Genomic DNA, 20,463 nt, shown 5'->3' on the forward strand with positions numbered 1-20,463 from the left:
TAATTCAATCAAATCTTGAAAATCATTGTATGTTTCAACTTAAAATGTGAAAAGCTGCTCCAGCTAGCTTCTTCAAGATCTAGATCTTGTGCTATACAACATATCAAATTGAACATTTATAGCTGTTTTTATGCATTGAAGAAGTACTGGAAGTTATCAGCATAATAAATGCTAACATTATTGATTAGAAGGAAATTTTATTGCAAATTTGATGCTGTTATCCCTGATTATTTGGTAGCCAAGGTGCCAAAATTATATGAATGAAACCAAAATTTAATTTTGTTTCAGGAAAGCAATTCGAGCGTATGAAGAGAGTTGGGATCGTCGTTTCAGATTGTTATGTTGTTGTGTTGAGAGAAAAGGAAGGAACAAGGTAAATGTAGAAAAAAATTCTTAACACCCTTTATAGATAAAACCCCAAAATAAATCTGTATAGTCTATTTTATCACATGCAATTTTATCTTCCCCACCCCAACACTTAGAAACAGGAAATGTTTTAAATTTAAATTTTTCAAATAAGTAATGTATATTTGTTTAGTCCTTCTGGTGCCATTACATGATGGCCTGTAATCCATCAGTCTCTCCATTAGTAAAAGCTTGTTATTACTACCTTCCTATTGTTTAGAGAAAAGTCATAAAACTTACCAGACAGTTGTATCCTGAAGTCTAGTAGATCTATAATGAAAATCATTCCAAATGGAAATTGATTACGGTTGCTGCAGCCATATTGAAATTTTGCTGTATGCTACTAAACTGATTATTGTACTGGCAAAGGATTTCCATGAAAGACTTTATTGTTGTATTTGGTCCTAAATGAAAATAGTGCCTGTCTGACATTCATCATGGCTGCCATGGCCATCATCTTGAAATCTTGCTATCACTCTTTCTGATGAACAGATGGTTATATCAGCATGTGATTTTCCTTGAAAGATATACCATTTTTAGTTCTAAATGAAAATGATGCTAATCTGAGCTTCACAATGATAGTGATCTTGTTATTGCAGCTTCTTCTGAAGGGATAGTCATATCAACATGGGCTTTCACTAAAGGATTTCTTGTGATTTATAATTGGTTATAAATGAATATGTTATCCAGTGAGGCTACTGTTGTGGCCATAATGAAATATTGTTACTTCTGCTGAAAGGACCATAAATCAAGATGGAGTTTAGATTTACAGATTTCTTATGATTTGAGATCTATATTCTACAAAACTACAATACCCAAAATCAACAAAAAAAGGAATTGTTGAAAGGAAGGTCCAGTTCTTGGAAACTTATCTCTGGAATAGCATACTAGAAGAGATTTGAAGAACCCACTGTCTTTTTCCCAGAGGGCTGAGTTGTGTAGTAAAAAATAACTATAAACATGTGCAAGTATTGGTATGTTGTTAAATGTCCATCATTTGGTACATTTAACTTCTCTAAAACCACTTTGCCCAATTTCAGTGTTTGACTGTGAGATTCTTGCTAATTTCTTAAAAAAATTAAACTGAAAATCAGCTGAATTTATGCAAAATATTTTTAAGCCCTACGTTGATTTCTTTATTAAATCGTTCTTATTTTCAGAACATTTTGACCTCCACCCTGCCCCCAAATTCCAGGTGTAGAACAGACCCTGTTGGCATGAAGGGCTTTCAGATATTTAGAAACAATGCATATTCACCATTAAATATGACCACTCTTACCAATAATAAAAAACCTTCCAAAAACTTCTTCCCAAAAATTGATCTGCAGAATTTGATTAAATTTGATAGAAAGCATCCTGGTATTAAGGGCCTTTTCATTTGTACAAGTTATCCTAATCCACCATAAGAGATGGCTGCCATTACTGAGAGAAACATTGAATGATTTCTTTTCCAAAACCACTCTCCAGAGTTCGATAAAATATGAGTAAAATCATCTTTGTCCAAAGATCTTTCAGATTCATACGCAAGATCTCAATTTGCCATCAAGAAGTGCTGACCATTACTAAAAATAGAACAGTCTTTAAATGACTTCTTCTCAGAAGCAACTGTTTGAGTATTGGACTAGATTTGAAAGAAATCATTCTGACATAAAGGGTTTTCAGTTTCGTGCAAATGATTCTGAAATCACTGAAGAAAATATCACCAAATTTGAAAGAAAGCATCCTTGCATATTCTGTACACCAGCACAAAGGCAGAGCAGATCAGGTTGTCATGTTGTCTATCTGGCCATCCATCTTTTACCAACTTGGTTTCTTTGCAATTTAATTTGTGGATTATTCTTAGATTATTTTTGGATTTGATACTTGAAACCGTAAGTTCTTCTCTTTTTTTAATTTTTACAGAATTTTCCAGGAAAATAAATTATTTGTTAAACTTTAAAAAGCTTGATGTTTTCACTCTTTCTGTGTTACTGTTTATTTGAGCCTAAACACGTAACATATTGCTACGATATCTGCATTGTGGCAGTTTATTGTGATGTCTAGCAGTAATGTGTCATGCTGCAGACATGTAGCATCATGTCTCACCTATAGTTTTAATATACCTCCTGTTTGTTTGTACCCCCCAACCGATTTAAAAAACGGCAATCTTTAATTTGATAAACAGTGCACAGAACCTAGTCAATTCACTCATTGATTTATAATTTCTAATGTGACTGTGAGTTGAGTGACTCTAACACCAACATTGTCTCTGCGTTTCATTCTTAACAGAAGTTTTCAATATAATACATGGACATGCTCCAGATCTATTTCCAGTTCCTGGACAAGTCCATTTGCAACAATGGGCAGTGTGCATGACTACAGCTGTGCATGCATATGTCATCTGCTTCCGATATTGACAATGTTTAAGCAAGCAAAGGAAAAGAATGACAACAAATTTGCCTTTCACGTTGATTTAATAAGCTGTTTAATTTCTATGTTCGTGTGTGCAAAAGGATATAATTTCCAAACTCTCAACGTTATGGTAATTTACGGAATTGTCGGGCAGTTACCGAATCGGATGAACTATGTCATTATGTGGTCTGAGGGAAATAAACTAGCCCATAGTGTATGCAATGTTAGTATGTAAAGTCCGTTAAGAATGAAAGGTACTGGGGATGCCAGTATTGGTGCCATTTTGGTCATAGGCAGGTTAGAAAATTATAAATCAATGCTTCAGTTGTCTTAGTTCTGTGCACTTTTTATCACATTTAACGTTTGCGTTATTGAAATCGGTAGGGGGGTACAAACAAACGGGGATATATAGTCAGGCTTTAGTTACGTTATCCTGACTCAAAGCCAGCCAGTCCTAACACAAAGCTCTTAATGCTGAGTGCCAAGCAAGGCAACTGCAAGTACCATTTTTATGCCCTTAAAATGACTCATCTGGGGTTCAAATCTAAGACTTACTGCATCTGAGGCAGTGTTATGAGTCTTATCTTTTAAAAATAAGTAACAAAAGTGTGAAGAGGAAAAAGCTTTATAAAATTCAGCAAATAATTTATTTCCCTAGAACACAAAGTAAAATTTTAATAAAAAGGAACTTATGAATTAAATCCAAAGTAATCCTAGATTTACAGATGCAGGTCCTAATAATTTAAAGTCCTGAATAAAATTTTGTAAAAGTCCAAATTAATTCCAAAGTTGAAGGTGTTGATGTGTCTGTTGTAGCTTGTAGAATGTTGAAGCGCTAACAGTCTTTTGTTGAATCACAGTAATATAATTCCAGGTTTGAATTCACTATAAATTCAGTGAATGTCTTTATCCAAGAATTTTATCAGAACATTTTTGTATTTCCAGAGAAAATAATCACTTGATTTTAGTAATTTGAAGAATTAGATTCCAGCCCATAAATAATACTGGTCATCAACTTGATTGTGTTAAAACTTAAAGCATGAATTAAAAATCCTTTCAATTACAAGATTATATAAATAGTTCTCTATCGTCTCTCATAGATGGATGGATGACAAGATAAATAGTTCTCCCCTTGACCTCAGTTCACAATTAGCATGTTCTAAAAACAAATATTACCTAATGGAAAATTACCTTCTAGACTGATCCTGATGTTTACAAAATAAAAATATTATTTATTATTAGAAACCATAACCTGGACTATGTCAAATACACTAAGGAAATTTCAAAACCTAGGCCTAGACCCAAATAAAGATATTTCCTTCTATTAATAATAATTCTGATTTTAAACCGATACACATAGAGAATAATTTAACTATGTATTAGTTATTTACAGAAAAAAGTCAGTTAGGGTCAAGCAGAAATGAACTCAATTTTGGACAAGGTCAGGTCCAACGTACAATGTTACATTTCAATAAGCATTTAATGAAATTCAAAAAATTATTAAAAAAACTAACTAACAAACAATGCAAATTAAATATACGTAACAGCAGTCATGCTAACCACTTTGCCCACCTGAGCAGTCAATCTAAATAGACACAAAGCAGCAAAAATGCTTCAAAAATAAATAGCTATTAAATGATCAGTAAAGTCTTGAATCAGGAACAAGTTAGGATATCTCCATTTACATTGATGTATACTATCAGTGGCTGACCATCTTGAGTGCTGATGTAACAAACAAATTCGCTGAGAATTGACTTAGGAGCAGATTCCAAAAAGTACAAGTTATAGTTACCTTTTGCTCATGCATAGAAAGGGAATGGGTGTTGTCAATAATTTACTTTTTCACTGACAGAAATGAGTGCCTGTGGCCTTGGCAGTTATTTTACATCTGCAGTAATTTCAGTTTGATAGATTTGGTTGTTACTCATCTCTGCTCCCACACTTCTGTATCATGGCACAGGCTGTGTTTTGTTAATTGTATCATTATGTGGCACAGTTTTATCGTTTCACCCCTAAAGTTCAGTGACTGAAAGAAAGGAAAATAGTTCCTGGACAATAACATTATTTTTACATCTTATCCTAGAACCAAAATTTTTGAATGGCTTACACTTGGGGTAAGGAAAAGTTCTGTTGATCTCAGTTTATAAAGGTCAACGGTCAGGGTCACTGACTGAAAGAAGAAAAGTGGTGTATGCACAAAAAATTGGGAGTTATTAGAGGTCTATTAAATGACGGGGTTGGTCTATAATGTTTCATTTATGATATTCTTGTTTATGGATGATTCATATTTGCCAGCAGTTATGGTGGTTGTTGCCAAAAGTAGAAAATCAACTTCTTAAAACCAATCAACAAACTTTGACCAAATATGGCAGAAGGAATCTTGGCATGACAGTAGCTTCTCGTGGGTCGGTGGTTCTTCCAGGTTCTTCCTCCACCATTAATACTGGCCGCCATGTATAGCCTATCGTGCTGAAAAATGGCGTTAAACCCCACAACAACAACAACATCTTGGCATGAAGGGCATACAGTGTTATATGTAGTTGGTCATTTGGCAAGTTGTTATGCATCCATTTTATATGCATTTATAGGTGATTACAAATATTTATAAGTAAAAAAACTTAGACGTCCTGATGGTCTTTGTTTTATCATGTCCACATCAATTTAATTATCAACTGTTTAATTGGACTGTCCACTGTGTTGGTGTCCAGTGGCAGATCATTTTCAGGACAATCATAAATGTTTATTTTCTCAAAGATATTTCACTAGCGCATATGTGCTTGTGTAATAAAATCTTGAAAATTGTCCCACTGGTTGGCTTATATTTGCATGTGGCAGGAAGATGGTAGCAAGTGACTTTTTCCAAATGTTTGATTGTGATAGCAATTTTGAAGCTGATTCTTGTATAAAATGGATGTAGTGGTAAGTTAAATCTATACGGGACAGATTTTAGAATGAAATAATGTCATTGAAAATCACATGAATGAGCCTCATGCATACAACACTATTATTGTGGCTGCTGTAAAGAAAACCTACCCATTAACTATCACAAGAATTTGTTCAGTATGATTTCTCCCTGGACTGGCACTTCAGAGTATGGATACACAGAGGACAATGTTCACATTTATTTGCCATTCTTGGAGATTAAACCTGACTTTGTCCATTGATTTCTGGTACAGACTTTCTAATATCAGAACCAACTAGTTATGCTTCATTCTAGCAAGTGTCTTTTTGTATTATTTGGCTTGATATAGTTTCAAGTCAGTTAATTCACCAGCTCTGTCTGTCATGATTGACCGCTCTGGTGGCCTAGTGGTTAGAGCATCCGCCCCAGATGCGGAAGATTGTGGGTTCGAACCCTGGCCAAGTCATACCAAAGACTTACAAAAGTGGTACTAACAGCTGCCTTGCTAGGCCCTCAGCATTAAGAGGTTAGTGTTAGGACTGGTTGGCCTGGTGTCAGGATAATGTGGCTGTGTGAGACATAATGCTACATGTCTTTGGCATGATGCCCCAGTGCTAGACATCCCTTTGAACTGCCACCCTGCAGACAGCATAGCAGTGTGACTGGAAAATTGTTAAAGCTACATTAAAAATCTAAATCACACACACACACACTGTCCTTGATTAATAATGTCATTGGGGGTGGGGGTGAATAGGACAATATGGGGATTTGAGTGTCAAAGTAATTAAATACCTGACACTTCATTTTTAGTACCAGAAATAATGTTATGATTGCTTAGAGGTACTACGATTATTATTTGGAGAAAAAAAATTCTTCAATACATTTCCTATTGGGTGTCAGAATCTGGGGGATTTATGTTAAATCTTGAGTATTAACATTGAATTCATTTCTTTTTAAGGATGCCAGATTTTATGAATTTGGCAAGAAAAGATTGTTTTGTCAGTACTTAAATTTACTGATTTTTAGAGGGTTATGTTGCTTCCACAGAAGAAATATTGTTTATTGGTTCCTTGAATTTGTGGGTTGTAGCTGGTGTGAAAGCAGTGTAAACTTGTACCCCTTGATAAACTTCACTTTGTATGGTCTGGGTGTTATGGAGTCATGTACCAGCTTCAGTTTCAGCATATCATGGAACCAGCATCTAACTTGAATGTTTTAGTCAGACCTATCTGAAACATGAACTTTCAGTTACTTGTATTACATGCAGTTTTTTTAGAATTCCATAATAAACCAGTTACTTAAGAAATGATTGTTTTCTATCATAAAAGCACTTGTATTGTGAAGCCACTTGGTTAATTTTTCAACTCTGTATGAGATGTCTAGCAAATCTGTTAAATATATGATAGACTAATAAAGGTATCACAGAGGGACTGTGTTGTGCAAAATCAATAGAATTCCATTGAAAGCAGAAAATCTCTAATACAAAGACCAGTATTGACTTGTACTTAAACAGTACTGTATCTAGTGCATGATAGGAAAAATTGTGAGAAGACTGTCTATATTTAGTACGGTCTGCAATCATTTTGGTACTCTTAAAATCTAATTCAGAGCATATGTCCAAATTCCTTTGCAGCAAGAACAGCTTTCTATTTGGCATTATCTTTGAAATCAGAATGTAGAACCCGATTTGTGCATTTTATTTCAGTCAGTGCAGAGACAGGTCAGCACAGTGCAGTGTCTTAATTGAGACAAAGTACACCTCTCCCTCGATAACTCGCACACAATGGGGTCCACAAACATAGACCGCACTATAAGCAAAGTGTGAGTTACCGAGGGACCTCCAACAATTGAAAGAAAAATCGCCTTGACATCGAGAAAACCTTAAGGGGGGGGGGAGCGGCATTAGGGAACTGGGCTGTTTAATGACTGAATCCTCATTTTACAATCAAGTTGATAATAATTTATAACAATGCGCTTTTTCTAATGAAGTTGTTCGTTATTCTGTTTAAATAAAATTATTTTTTCAAAATATCCAACAGATGAAAGATCATTCCAACTGGTTTGAACAACCATCAAGTGTACGTGAAAAATCTATGTATTACATTACTGCTTTTTGTTTTCTTGATGAGTCTGGTTCCCGTAGTGGTGTTTAATAGTATCTTGCCAAATTGGTAGTCTTTAACTTGGGAACTAGACTAACTGTTAATACACCACCAAACAAGATTCCTTTTTTTCAAAAACACGCGATATTTATTTCATGACACATCTACGTCGAAACTCAATTTTTTATTGTTCAGTTAGTACATTGTTAATGTCATGATGTCATTGGAAGTAATAATGAAATTTCTTATCATCCCTAAGGATATCTAAATGCCAGTTCAAGAATTCTCTGAACCTCGCTTGCCCACAATTGTCCGTATCTTTGAAATCAAGCTCGATATTTTACAGAGTATTCATTTCGCTTGGCTGCCTTGTTATCTTTGATCACAGTTATGAAAGAGTCGGTTAATTTAAGATTGTTTCTGTTACATACACAATAACGTTTATTACAGTGTTCGACTGATCAAATGAAGTGAGTTCACCTGACATACGACCGAGGCCACTAGATTTTAAGTTAGTCTGACTTTTGTGCCTTTTAGCTTTTCTTTTATTCCACCTCCTTTTTTTTAATTCAAAAGACATAATTAACGTGATAATACAAAGGAGGCCAGCTTTTAATTCAGTGCAGCAATACAACAAATACTTTCGCAATTCAGTTATCAAAACAGGGTCGGCACTTAATTAGGTTCTCAGAGAATTGCTCGCGGACATAGCTGTTACAGTAGATTGACGCATTTTACATTCAGTTACAAGAGGACACATTGCATTTATGATGATTACACTTAAAAGGAACTAAAAGATGGAACTAGAACACAAATTTCAATTGATAAAAATTATTTAATTTGTATTTATTTATTAAAGTACTGCCTCCACTCGGCGTAAGTGACATTTTCATTGACCGAAATTTCCTTACATATCGTTAATTGCAGTGTACTAGGAATGTTGTTTGGAAAGAAAATGTAAAAAATTGTATGAGCTATTTTTAAATTTGATATCTCATAGTGTTGATTAAAATTTCCAAGTCCTATCTACCATTTTCAACAATAAAACGAGCGATACATCAAAGTTTCCGTTACCAATTTTGATTGCAATTTTCTTCAAATTCAACAAATAGGGATACATTTTTGGGATATTTTCGGGTTTAAAAAATGGGATCCAAATCTGACACCATTATAAGTGGGTTCGCGAGTTATCGAGGGGTGGTGTATACTGTTTTGTTAGCCAACAAATCACATTAGTATTACAGGTAATGAAAGGAAAGATAAGGCAGCTGAAGCTGCTTTGTATTCATCAACTTTTAAATAGCTGATTCCATATGGTGATTTCAATATATCAATCAGCATGTTCTATGCACTTATCTACTTAATAAAGTATGTGGCATAAAGACTCTACAGACAAGCTCTGGAACATCAAAACCATCAAGTATAGGGGTACCCTTCATATAAAACGAGTCAGAGAAATGAACTGGTTGGTATATATAGCAATAAATCTACAGCATTTATTAAACTTGGTGTTCCACAAGGATCAGTATTACTTCCATGTTATTTTTGATCTTTAATAATAACTTCCCCTTTAGCTACAGAGAACTTCAGTATAAGCCTGTTTGTAGATGACGTAGCATTACATACTTCTGCTCCATCATTAAATACATGAAAACCAAGTTGGAGATTAAAAATTTCTTAATTTTAAGAATATGTCCAACCTTTGAAAATTTATTTTAATCATACACTTCTTGGCATTCAGATTGACATTGTTCATCACTGGGGTGCACAAGTTAATAATGTATGTAAATTGCTTTCATCTAACATAGCTCTTTCGCTAAAATGAAGAAATACCTCTCTTCTAAGGTCAGAATCCTTTATAACTAATGCAATATTGAGTGAATGCAAGATTATTGTCCTGGTTTATTATGAGACCTTGCAAGATAAGACCATGACAGAATTTTAATGTTGGATAAAAGATCAGCATATATAATTCTCTATCAACCATTTAATTCACTTTGACTGACCCCCCCACATGCCTTCAAAATGTTTAATATGGGCTGATATTAGCAAAAGAACTGATTATAGTAAGCAGCTTTGATAGATAAAGCTCTTATTAGAAATACACTACAATATCAACAAGATGTGATTAGCCAGATATGTAAGTAGGGTATGCATTACATTTTGTACAAGCTGGAAATGTCTTATTCCCAAAACCTAACATACAGCATTTTAACAAGTGTTTAAATTTTAAGTTTTTTTTTTCAGGAACAGCTTGATGTTTAATTAAAGTGATCAAATTTTCTTAGTTATTTAAAAAAAACTAATGCTTTGACTACTTGTTAAATAAGAAATAACTATTCTATTTCAATTAGTGTTAAATAATGCATATAGTGTACATAAGTGGATTTTAGAAAATCCCACAAGGGAGAATAGTTTCGTACTAATTGTTTTAGATTCTAATTTTTTTAAAATCATTTTTATTTTCATTATTATTGTTGTTATTATTATTATTATTATTATTATTATTTTTGCACTAGTGTATAGGACACACACACACACACACCTGTATTTTACAATTCCCATTATAACAACTTGTGGCCATATCCAAGCCAAAAGATAATAAACTGATGAGCTCTGTGGTCATTAAGATTGTTTAAACGCTCTTTTGATAATGTTGAAGAACACATTTACCATAATATTTAAATGTGGTTCCACATTGAATAAAAATACTGTTCTCTGCTTCCTAACTTACTTCACTATTGCAGGCTTAGACATAACAATTTGATTTATTATTTTCCTTAATTTGATGTCTGCGATATATACAAGCATGAAATATCAATATCATTACTGAGATAGAGTTATTGTTTATTCCAGGTTCTGTGTGGAATATTTTTTTCAGAAGGCTTAAATTCTCAAAGGCATTTATTTTTTTAATAATGTATTAAAGGTGCTATTAACCCCACAAAAAAAGAAAAATCAGTGTTGAACAGTAGAGGTGACATTGCGATGTCTAATGAGTTTAAATATCCTAATTTCTAGCCTATAAATGACATGAAAGAAATCAGTCTATTTTTTAATTTTTATTTGGTGATTTAGGGAAAGCTTTTTTAATAACTGAGGATTGCCATTATTGTGTGTATTGGATTGATTCAGTTGATTTTGTATGCCTTGCCACAAATATGGACTGGGCAGATAGATATCATTATCTGTCCATCATACATTGGGCAAGTTTTGTATTTCAGTCAGATTCTCAGGCATTAAGTCCCAGAGCCATGCAGCTTCATATATACGTGTGCCCTTAGTATATAGGTTTCTTTTGGCGAGTACAACAACACTAACTTGAAGTAAGTCACTGTGACTTAATGTTCATGCTACAGTGACTTGGGTTAAGGTTTGCATTTAAGTCAGTTTCTAATGCATTGTTTTTCCAAAGACAAATGCAACTTGGTGATTACATCACCCTATCAGAATAAGAAGTCATAGTGACTTATAATTCCGATAGGGTGATGTAATCACCAAGTCTTAGCGACCAATATTTTGTGCTTCAGTGACTTTGGTTAAGTTTTGCATTTAGATCAGTGTATCAGGCATTATTGGTCTCAGTCATACAGCTTGTTATGTAGCTTCGTAATTGTTAATACAACATAATCTTTCCATAAGTAAGGCTTTTTAGTGTTTTGGTGAATACCACTCATATCATCCAAGAGTAGGTCACTGTGATGCACATATCATGCCTCTGATTGGGTAAGTTTTCCATTTTGTTCTGTTTCTCATGCACATTTGTGACTACAAAGGTATTCAGAATGGGGTTGGCAGGGCATTCTTGTTCTGTTATAATGAGGGAAGTTTTAATGTTACCAATGTCCACTTGCCACTTCCAACCATATCCTCTCATGTCACAGCCATATGGCTATCATGACTTTGGCTACCCTCATAGCAGGGCATACATATTGTCTGGATATATTTCTGCTTCACTTTGTAAACATCAGGACTGGTATTTAAACCATATTACCTTTTTGTTTCAGAACTCTATGACAGAAATTGCTCAGATATTTACTGAATTTTTCCGGGACCTGGATGTGGTACCTTCTGATGTAATTGCAGGTCTTGTATTACTACGGCGCTACCAGAGATTGAGAATGGACAATACTATTGAACAGGTAAGCTCAGATGTTTAAACTAAATCTTACTCTGTATAAGACACACCCAGCTATGAACAGCACATATGGAGATCTGCCTTCGTGTAATGCATCAACAAATAGGGGTCTGCATTGTTTGTTCTGTTTATAATTCAAAACAAACTGCATACACTGACCTGCTGGTACATTAAATACCATCCTGCATAAAGTTGTGCATAGTTAACCATCCCACCCAAAGTAATGTGGTCAGTACTGTTCTCTGTCCCACAAATGCCTCTTGACAGAATACTGATGGAAAAGTTCAGGACTTATTGCATAGTCTGACCTGCAGTGGTTAATTAACCCCTAGCCACCAAGAATCAGTAGGTCATTATCATAGTATTCCATAATTGCTGCCTGATTGGGTACCATAGAAAAGTTCTGGACTTTTTGCATAGACAGACCTGCTGTGCAAATGTAGCCAGCATGAGTCAGTAGATTCCATACTGTGGTATATATACCATGGCTGTCTCTGGGTAATATGTTTGAGATTTTCATCCAGATGCCAAGGACACATTCTCAGATGATCCTGAGTGTGCTTGCCATAGCAGTTCAAGATGTAGTCCAAGTTTCCTCTGACCCATGTCACCCCATTTTTGATACATAGTTGGACATTTGTATTGGAGTGTAGGGTCAGAGTCCATAATCAGTCAAAAAGTTGGAATTCGCCAGGAAACTGGATAAAATTTAGAAGGGGTACCTTAAATATGCTTAAATCTACTCATACTGTTCGTGTAGAAAGCCTCTACAATCAGGTTGCTGTTTTTGCATTTTTGCATTGTCTGGAAATGTTGTCTAGCAGACAAAAACACATTGAAGGCAAAGTCTTCAATTAGCCTCTTAAAATGTCCAATCATTTGGCATACAAGCACTAAAAACAATATTTTAGTACTTAGCTGTGTTTGGGGAAAAAAGCAGGAAAGGTGACTATTATCTTAATGTACATCATGCCTTGTTGATCATCAGAGTATTGCTAAAGACAGAAGAGATGATGACTGCCACCACTAAAAGAACCCAAAAGATTACATAGAGTTGGGACAGCTTCCAAAATGTAATTTCTGTATTGGGTTTCCCGCAAAAAAATGAGTCAGTAAACAAACATGTGAACATCATCTCCAGGGCCACAAACTTCAGGCAAAAATGTCTTTATTTTGGAACTGCTGTTTTTGAAACTGTCTGGAGATTTTGATGGTCAAAGTGTACTTTAGGATATTTTAGATGAATTTTGTTGTGCTTTTGCTGCATGAAACCACATTTCTGGACTTTTCCAAGTTGACAATAGCAGCACATATTTCATTACACATTACTGAAAATGGGTCTAACTTGTGGGAAAATATTGAGTTTCTTCTGAGAAGGTCTATTTAGTGTTGGCAGGTCTGCCATATTCATCAGTCTCCTCAACTTGAGTGCACACTCCAACTCAGATTTGATTTTTGGTATAAGCTAACATAAATATAATTCATTTTAGTTCTGATTTGTTCAGTTAAACAATGTTAAATGTAAAGAATAGTTTAATGAAATCTAAATAATTATGATGGAATGCAAAGAATAAAAAGCTTGTGCTTGAATGTTCTCTCCGGTTGAGGAGTTTGATGAATACAAATCCAAGCCTGGAAATAATAAAACTTTTGAACTTGATGTTTGGTTTTGACCAATCACAAAATTTGATGTCACTTTCAAAAGCTTGTTTGTTTAAGTTTGGGATAAAGGGGTAATGAGCAGTCACAAAGGGGATATGTTGTAATTTTGGAATATAGGAATAATGAGCAGTCACAAAGGGGATATTTTGTTGTAAGTTTGGGATATAGGGGTAATGAACAGTTGCAAAGGGGATATGTTGTAAGTTTGGGATATAGGGTAATGAGCATTCACAAAGGGGATATGTTGTAATTTTTGGATATAGGGGTAATGAGCAGTCACAAAGGGGATATGTTTGTTGTAAGTTTGGGATATAGGAGTAGTGAGCAGTCACAAAGCAGATATGTTTGTTGTAAGTTTGTGATATGGGGTAATGAACAGTCATAAGGGGGGATATGGGGTAATTTGGGATATAAGGGTATTGAGCAGTCACAAACGGGATACATTTGTTGCAAGTTTGGGATATAGGGGTAATGAGCAGTCACATGGGATTTGTGTTGTTGTAAGTGTGGGATATATGGCTAGTGAGCAGTCACAAAAGGGGATATGATTTGTTGTAAGTTTCAGATATTGGAGTAATGAGCAGTCACAAAAGGGATATGCTGTAAGTTTGGAATATAGGGGTAATGAGCAGTCACAAAAGGGATATGTTGTAAGTTTGGGATATAGGGGTAGTGAGCAGTCACAAAGGGGATATGATTTATTGTAAGTTTGGGATATTGAAGTAATTAGCAGTCACAAAGGGGATATGCTGTACATTTGGGATATAGGGGTATTGAGCAGTCATAGATGGGATATGCTGTAAGTTTGTGATTCAGGGGTAATGGGCAGTCACAAAGGGAAATGTTTGTTGTACGTTTGGGATATAGAGGTAGGGAGCAGTCACAAAGAGGATATGTTTGTTGCAAGTTTGGGATATTGGGGTAATGAGCAGTCATAAAGGGGTATGCTGTAAGTTTGGTATATAGGGGTAATGAGCAGTCACAAATGGGATATGTTTGTTGTAAGTTTGGGATATGGGGGCAATGAGCAGTCACAAATGGGTTATTCTTGTTGTACATTTGGGATATAGGAGTAATGTACAGCCACAAATGGGATATGTTGTAAGTTTTGGATTCAGGGGTAATGAGCAGTCACAAAGGGGATATGTTTGTTGGTTTTCTTTGTTTTATATTCCATGAGGGCATTTCTATCAAGGGTTATAGTTTTGTAGATAACATCATTAGTGTTTTTATCTTTATCACATAGTTGCTACACGTTGGTCCAGATAAGAATTTTCTTTACTCCACCTTTTGCAACATTTTGTATTTACTATTACTGTCAACATTTCGACTGCCTGTTTTAGAATCGATTGCACAAAGGGAATTGGTAAAATGGTGTCATCTGTCTGAATATGGCCAATTTAGGGTTCATTATGCCATGTATAGTCTTTCAGAAAAAAGGTGACATCTGTCTGAATATTTCCAATTTATCCCACAGGGGCTCATTATGCAATTTCTAACCTATCATGCACTAAAAATGGCATTAAACTCTAAACAACCACATTGACAACAACAAATAAAACAGGTAATAGCAGGCATGAGGTAGGAGTGGGCAGTATACCTGTAACATAGAATCCACCATATATACAAGTGTAGTTTAAATGTTAACATATCACAGTAAATAAGCTCAATTCTATTCACAGAAGAAAGTAGACATAAAACAGTCTCCCAGCTGACAGAAAGTTATCCATCAACAGCATTTGTATGCCGCTAAATAGCTTAGATGAACTAATGTTTCTTATTATGTGATGCCATTCAGACTCTAAATAAAAATTTGTCTGTGTCTATTACAGTCTACTGTTCCAAGTCAAATAATGCATATATCTCATCACAAATACATTACGATAAATCTGGAATTTTTGCATCCAGTAACCATTCCTTCATATGAATATCTAACAACTGGCACATTTTGTAGTGAAACTGAGACACTTTAGATGTAAACATTGATCATCTGACCTAATCTCAGTCAAGCTTTGTGACATCACACAGAATTTCCAGTGGACATTTTGTGTTGAAAATTGATGTTGTCGGTGTCAAGTGTTCTGTTTATTGCTCTTTGAATTATAATTTGTAAAAAAGATCTACTTTTAAATGTAACTTGTTAGATAATGGCACATTATCAATCCATCTAGCATATGGGACTATTTGGTATGCACAACAAATGAATTAAAGGTGCAACATCCAGGTCATAAAGAACTGAATTATTTATTCTTCTTTCTCTTCAAATCTATTTCTAATAAATAAAAACATATGATAATCAGAATCTCAGTTGGGTAATGATTTAATATTAAATTTACATAACTCATTTAATAAATTCAGTATTAAATCATTACCCATCTGAGATCCTCTGTACATAATATAACATATTTATGTCAATATTGTACTGAATCATCCAAGGTGGAAGTATGCTCATATTCATAAAGCACCTTGATACTTATGGCCACCATAAAACATTAATACATGCACGCTTAGTTCTTTTCTTTGACATTAAATTGGGGCTATACTCTTGTCAGTTTTGTTTCTTTATTACATTTCTTCTAAAATAGACTGTAAATCTAACTGTGATAAAACTTACAATAATTTTTATATCCCTCCATAAACAGTAGCATATCCAAATTTATCTAGAGGCACATTGATCTCTGATCATTTTTTTTTTTTTTTCCTTTCTGGTCAGATTCATTAAATTATCATTGTTTGTACACTATCAAAAACTGTTTTATTAGATCAGCATCAAAGCATACACCATCATGTTAGAAACTGCAAATCATTGTCAGAATTTGTATCAATCCCTCCACAAAGAAAATTGAATGACAAATATATTTCTGTACATTATCATCTCTTGCAACCCTGATTCACAAGCTTGCTGTATCCTACAGTTAATCACTGTAATGTTTTATCCAGTCTTTTTCTTAATCCAGATACTGTCTTTATTTCCATTCATCGGTTTTAACAGCTTGAGTCTGATAATCTATAATAGCTGAAAACAAGTTAATAAATCTCTCTCTGCTTTTCATCTTATTCCCATCTAATTCTTTTGCATGCAGTGTTTTTAATCTCAATGAAGGCTACAACATCCAAGAACACTTTATTGTCAACTTGCAGATTAATTTCTTTTTTCAAAAGCACTATAATAATCATTTCAGCATTGTCTGGTGTCCTATTTTCGGAATACTTATAATTCATGCAGATTTAGTTTGTAAATTTTTGTTGGCTTTTTTTATTCATTATTTGTAAAGTATATTTTAATATCTTTTAGCTGATTATTATATACAAAAAATGAGTATTATTCTTATAGATTGAGGATATAGTAAAGCTTTAAGACTGCAACAAATTACAGACAATATGGAACAAATTACAGACAATATGGAGCAAATTACAGACAATATGGAGTACTTTAATACTTTAGGCATTAATAAAAACTTGTATGTTATGCTTTTGTATATAAAAAAACGTCTAATTTGGATCAGACAATAAAACTAGAATGTATCCAATTCAACATAAAAATAAGTGACGTAGTACACAATGTGTGAAGTGGTACACATGTTAAGCGAACGGAAACCATGTGAAATAATGTTTTCGATGATTGCCTCAATATACTGTAATTTATCCTGAAATTAATGTTGCTTTATGAGGAAATAATAAACAAAGTTCACCGTTATGAAGAGATATTTATTCACAGTTAATCTCAGCACGATTATAAAGTAAGTATTCAACACTATAATCTGCCTGCCCCCCCCTCTTATTTTTCCTTTATGTCATCGATCACTTTATTGGTTTTGGGCTTATTTTATAGGTCCCTTGATAACTCTTGCCTCACGTATAGTGCGGTCGATGTTTCTGGACCCCGATGTGTGCAAGTTATCGAGGGAGTGGTGTACATGGAACATTTATAACCCTGATAATACATGAAATTGGTATATAATTGTTCAGATTAGACCTAACAAACACAATAGACATGAGATATAAATCAAGTGTATAGCATGTTTCTATGTATACAGATCTACATTGACTGATTTTACAGTGAAACTCTTTAAAACTACAAACTCATTGTATTGGAATTTCCTCGAGATTAAATTTTTTTTTGGGGGGGGTCCTGAATTTTAGTTAATATCATCACTATTTTCCCAATAAACAGAAACCCTTCAACTCCAAATACAGATATCAAATTGTGATCCCAGATATCAAATTTACATTATTCCCCACCCCACCTGCCACTAAAACTGAAACTCACTCACACTTGGAAATATTTTCTTAGCTGCTAAATTCCTGACACTGCAACAGATTAATTATGGATGGCAAGGACTGTAGTAGGTCTTTATTGGAGACAAAGACTCCAAAAATGTCCCAGAGACATGCTGGTTTAAAACAGTACTATACTATTTGACACATATGCCAACACAGGATAGGGTCCAGAGTAGGCTAATCAGAACTGCTTACATCATAAAAAAGAGCTAGATTTTAAAGGCAAACTATGTTTATCTGAGAATTATCTAATTATGTTTGATGCTATTTATTTGTAAATGCTATCAACAAAAAAAGTTCTTTATTGTGTTAAACATTGGAGTATTATTAGATAGGCATGTGGCTTCACTTTTGATGCTTTGCTGACAGAGACAGACGAAACAGTATTCCAGAAAGCTAGATTCATTCAATTAATTTTCAGTGGAGATAAATCATTACATACATGTATTGAAGTTGTCATGTCTTTCATTTGTCTTCACTCACATGTCAAGATCTCAGAAAAACTAGCTTGGCATCCTAGAATTGAACTATCCTTACAAGATCAAACTTGTCTGATTAATGAGAATGAATCAATGTCAAAACCTTCATTCAAGACTCTAGATGACAATTTTAGCATGGGAGTGTCTGCTATTTCAGATACTCTAAAGAAAATGGAATTCTGAAAGAATGAATTTGAAAGCATTCCATTCTCATGCCCTATTATCTACAATCTCTCTCTCTCTTTCTCTCTCTCTCTCTCTCATCACATAAGCTTTTAGAAAGGAATATTTTCATTGCTGAAAAACCCTCAGTAAACCAAAAACCTCTCAGCACAAAGTATTTGACCAGCTTTCAATGGTTTTGTTTTGAGGGTTTTATGATATATGTATATGGATCTAAATTGAATATGTAGTGTGTGCATATGTATACAATCTATATTGAGTGTAGTGTGTGTGTGTGTGTGTGTGTGTGTGTGTGTGTGTGTCTGACTTTGTTGGTTTTTTATTTATGTCAGCCTCTCATGCATTGGTGGCTGCAGACTCATGCATTTTTGTATGCGGATAGTTTATTGTGATTACAATACAGTCTCGTACTCAACAGTTAGTAAATATGGAAGGGCATTTCTTTTCCATTGGCACATTGCTAATTTTATCCCATTGGGTTGCATGTGGAGACTTTTATATTCCAAAAATGTTTCATTAAGTTTCTGTATTTCATTTTCACTAATTCTGTATGAGACAAGACTATCCACTAAAGACTGTTTCCCAGCTCTGCCATCCTATATTGCACTAGCATCTGTAAATCTGTATTTATTATAGAGGTGTTTTAAGATATCATAAACATCATTTGACTTTCCGGCTTGCTGCATAGTTTTGCACATTTGTATGCTTTATTAATGACAACATGTCAGATTAAAGCTGAAATCTGAGCAAGACTTTCTTCCACACAGATACAAAGAAATGTTCGTTTTTCAGTTGGAGTTTTTCCCAGTCTTTGGGAGGAAAACTCTAATCCAGGGTTTCATGGATATGAAGGTTACCCACATTAGAGCTTTACTTGTGGATCATAGACCCCAAACTGTTGAAATCATTTAATGACACTACCTGTTCATCTTGACATCCTCAGGCATGAATTAATATTGAGATAAGTGTTGGGGGTGGGGTTTGCTTAAAAATATCAAGTTTTGCATACAAGTGAAATTTTTCTACATGGGTTGATCTTTTGTGAGTGAGTAGGATTTACACTGAGAAAATATAAAGAGTGGCAATTTTTATTGAACCTATTTGCAATACACTTGTTTTATTAACAACTTACATTTGTGATCACTGTGTAATACAATCCATTCCATAATGCAGCTAGAGTCAGTGCGAAAGTGGAGCAGCAGAAATGTCAGAACAACAGCACATCCTCTATTGATTAATCATTAAATGAAGCAGCTTCTCTTACGTGTGCCATAGACAGTTCAGAGCACAGATTAAGCAAGTTCACTCATTCTCGTACCAAACTAGATTGTAATGTCAGGGCCATCTTCAAATTCAAATGACAATACAACACATGGAAATGATAACCTGTCAGAAAGTGAACATTTTCACTAATATCTTGTGAGTTGTCCCACTATTAACTTCCGTAACTGCACAATATTTTGTTTCAGGAGATTGTACATTTATTTTGGATGTAATGCCACTGTTGATAGTCATCGTGAACATAAAAAGCTTCCTTTTTGTTGGAAAAAGAGATGTTCACAGCATAATAAACTTGTTCAGATCACTGATCACTTAGAAAATGCAAGAATTGATTAGATTCCATTGCTTTTATTCAAGTTTGGTGCTACCAGTAACTTCCTTGGATGAAGGGAGCATTGTTTTTTGTTGAAGATTGATGCTGGCTTGCTTTGATGAATGTTGCATGGGTTTTTGAGGTCATGGTTATTGATTAATTTTCCATCATTCTTGAAAAATTTTATTCAAAAATATCAAATGGGTGATATTTACCAATAACTCAGACTTCAGGCTGTACATTTCCTATTTGGGTCAGTGCTGTGCAATACAGTGGCTCAATACAAAGATGCAGATGAGCTATTTTCTCGATGGACACATCTTTCA

General features: G+C 34.4%; 1 protein-coding gene across 1 annotated transcript in view; it reads left to right on the top strand.

Moving 5' to 3' along the window:
• The window catches only part of LOC149786154 (diacylglycerol lipase-alpha-like), a 222,871-nt gene that overhangs the window by 119,413 nt on the left and 82,995 nt on the right, over nt 1-20,463 (top strand). The window contains exons 5-6 of the mRNA XM_089976506.1: nt 289-373; nt 11,808-11,942. Of these exons, the coding sequence (XP_089832632.1) occupies nt 289-373; nt 11,808-11,942 (220 nt within the window). The remainder of the gene's footprint in view (nt 1-288; nt 374-11,807; nt 11,943-20,463) is intronic.

Source organism: Sinohyriopsis cumingii, chromosome 12 (assembly GCF_028554795.1).
Source record: "Sinohyriopsis cumingii isolate HCF-2022 chromosome 12, ASM2855479v2, whole genome shotgun sequence".
Taxonomy (NCBI): Eukaryota; Metazoa; Mollusca; class Bivalvia; order Unionida; family Unionidae; genus Sinohyriopsis; species Sinohyriopsis cumingii.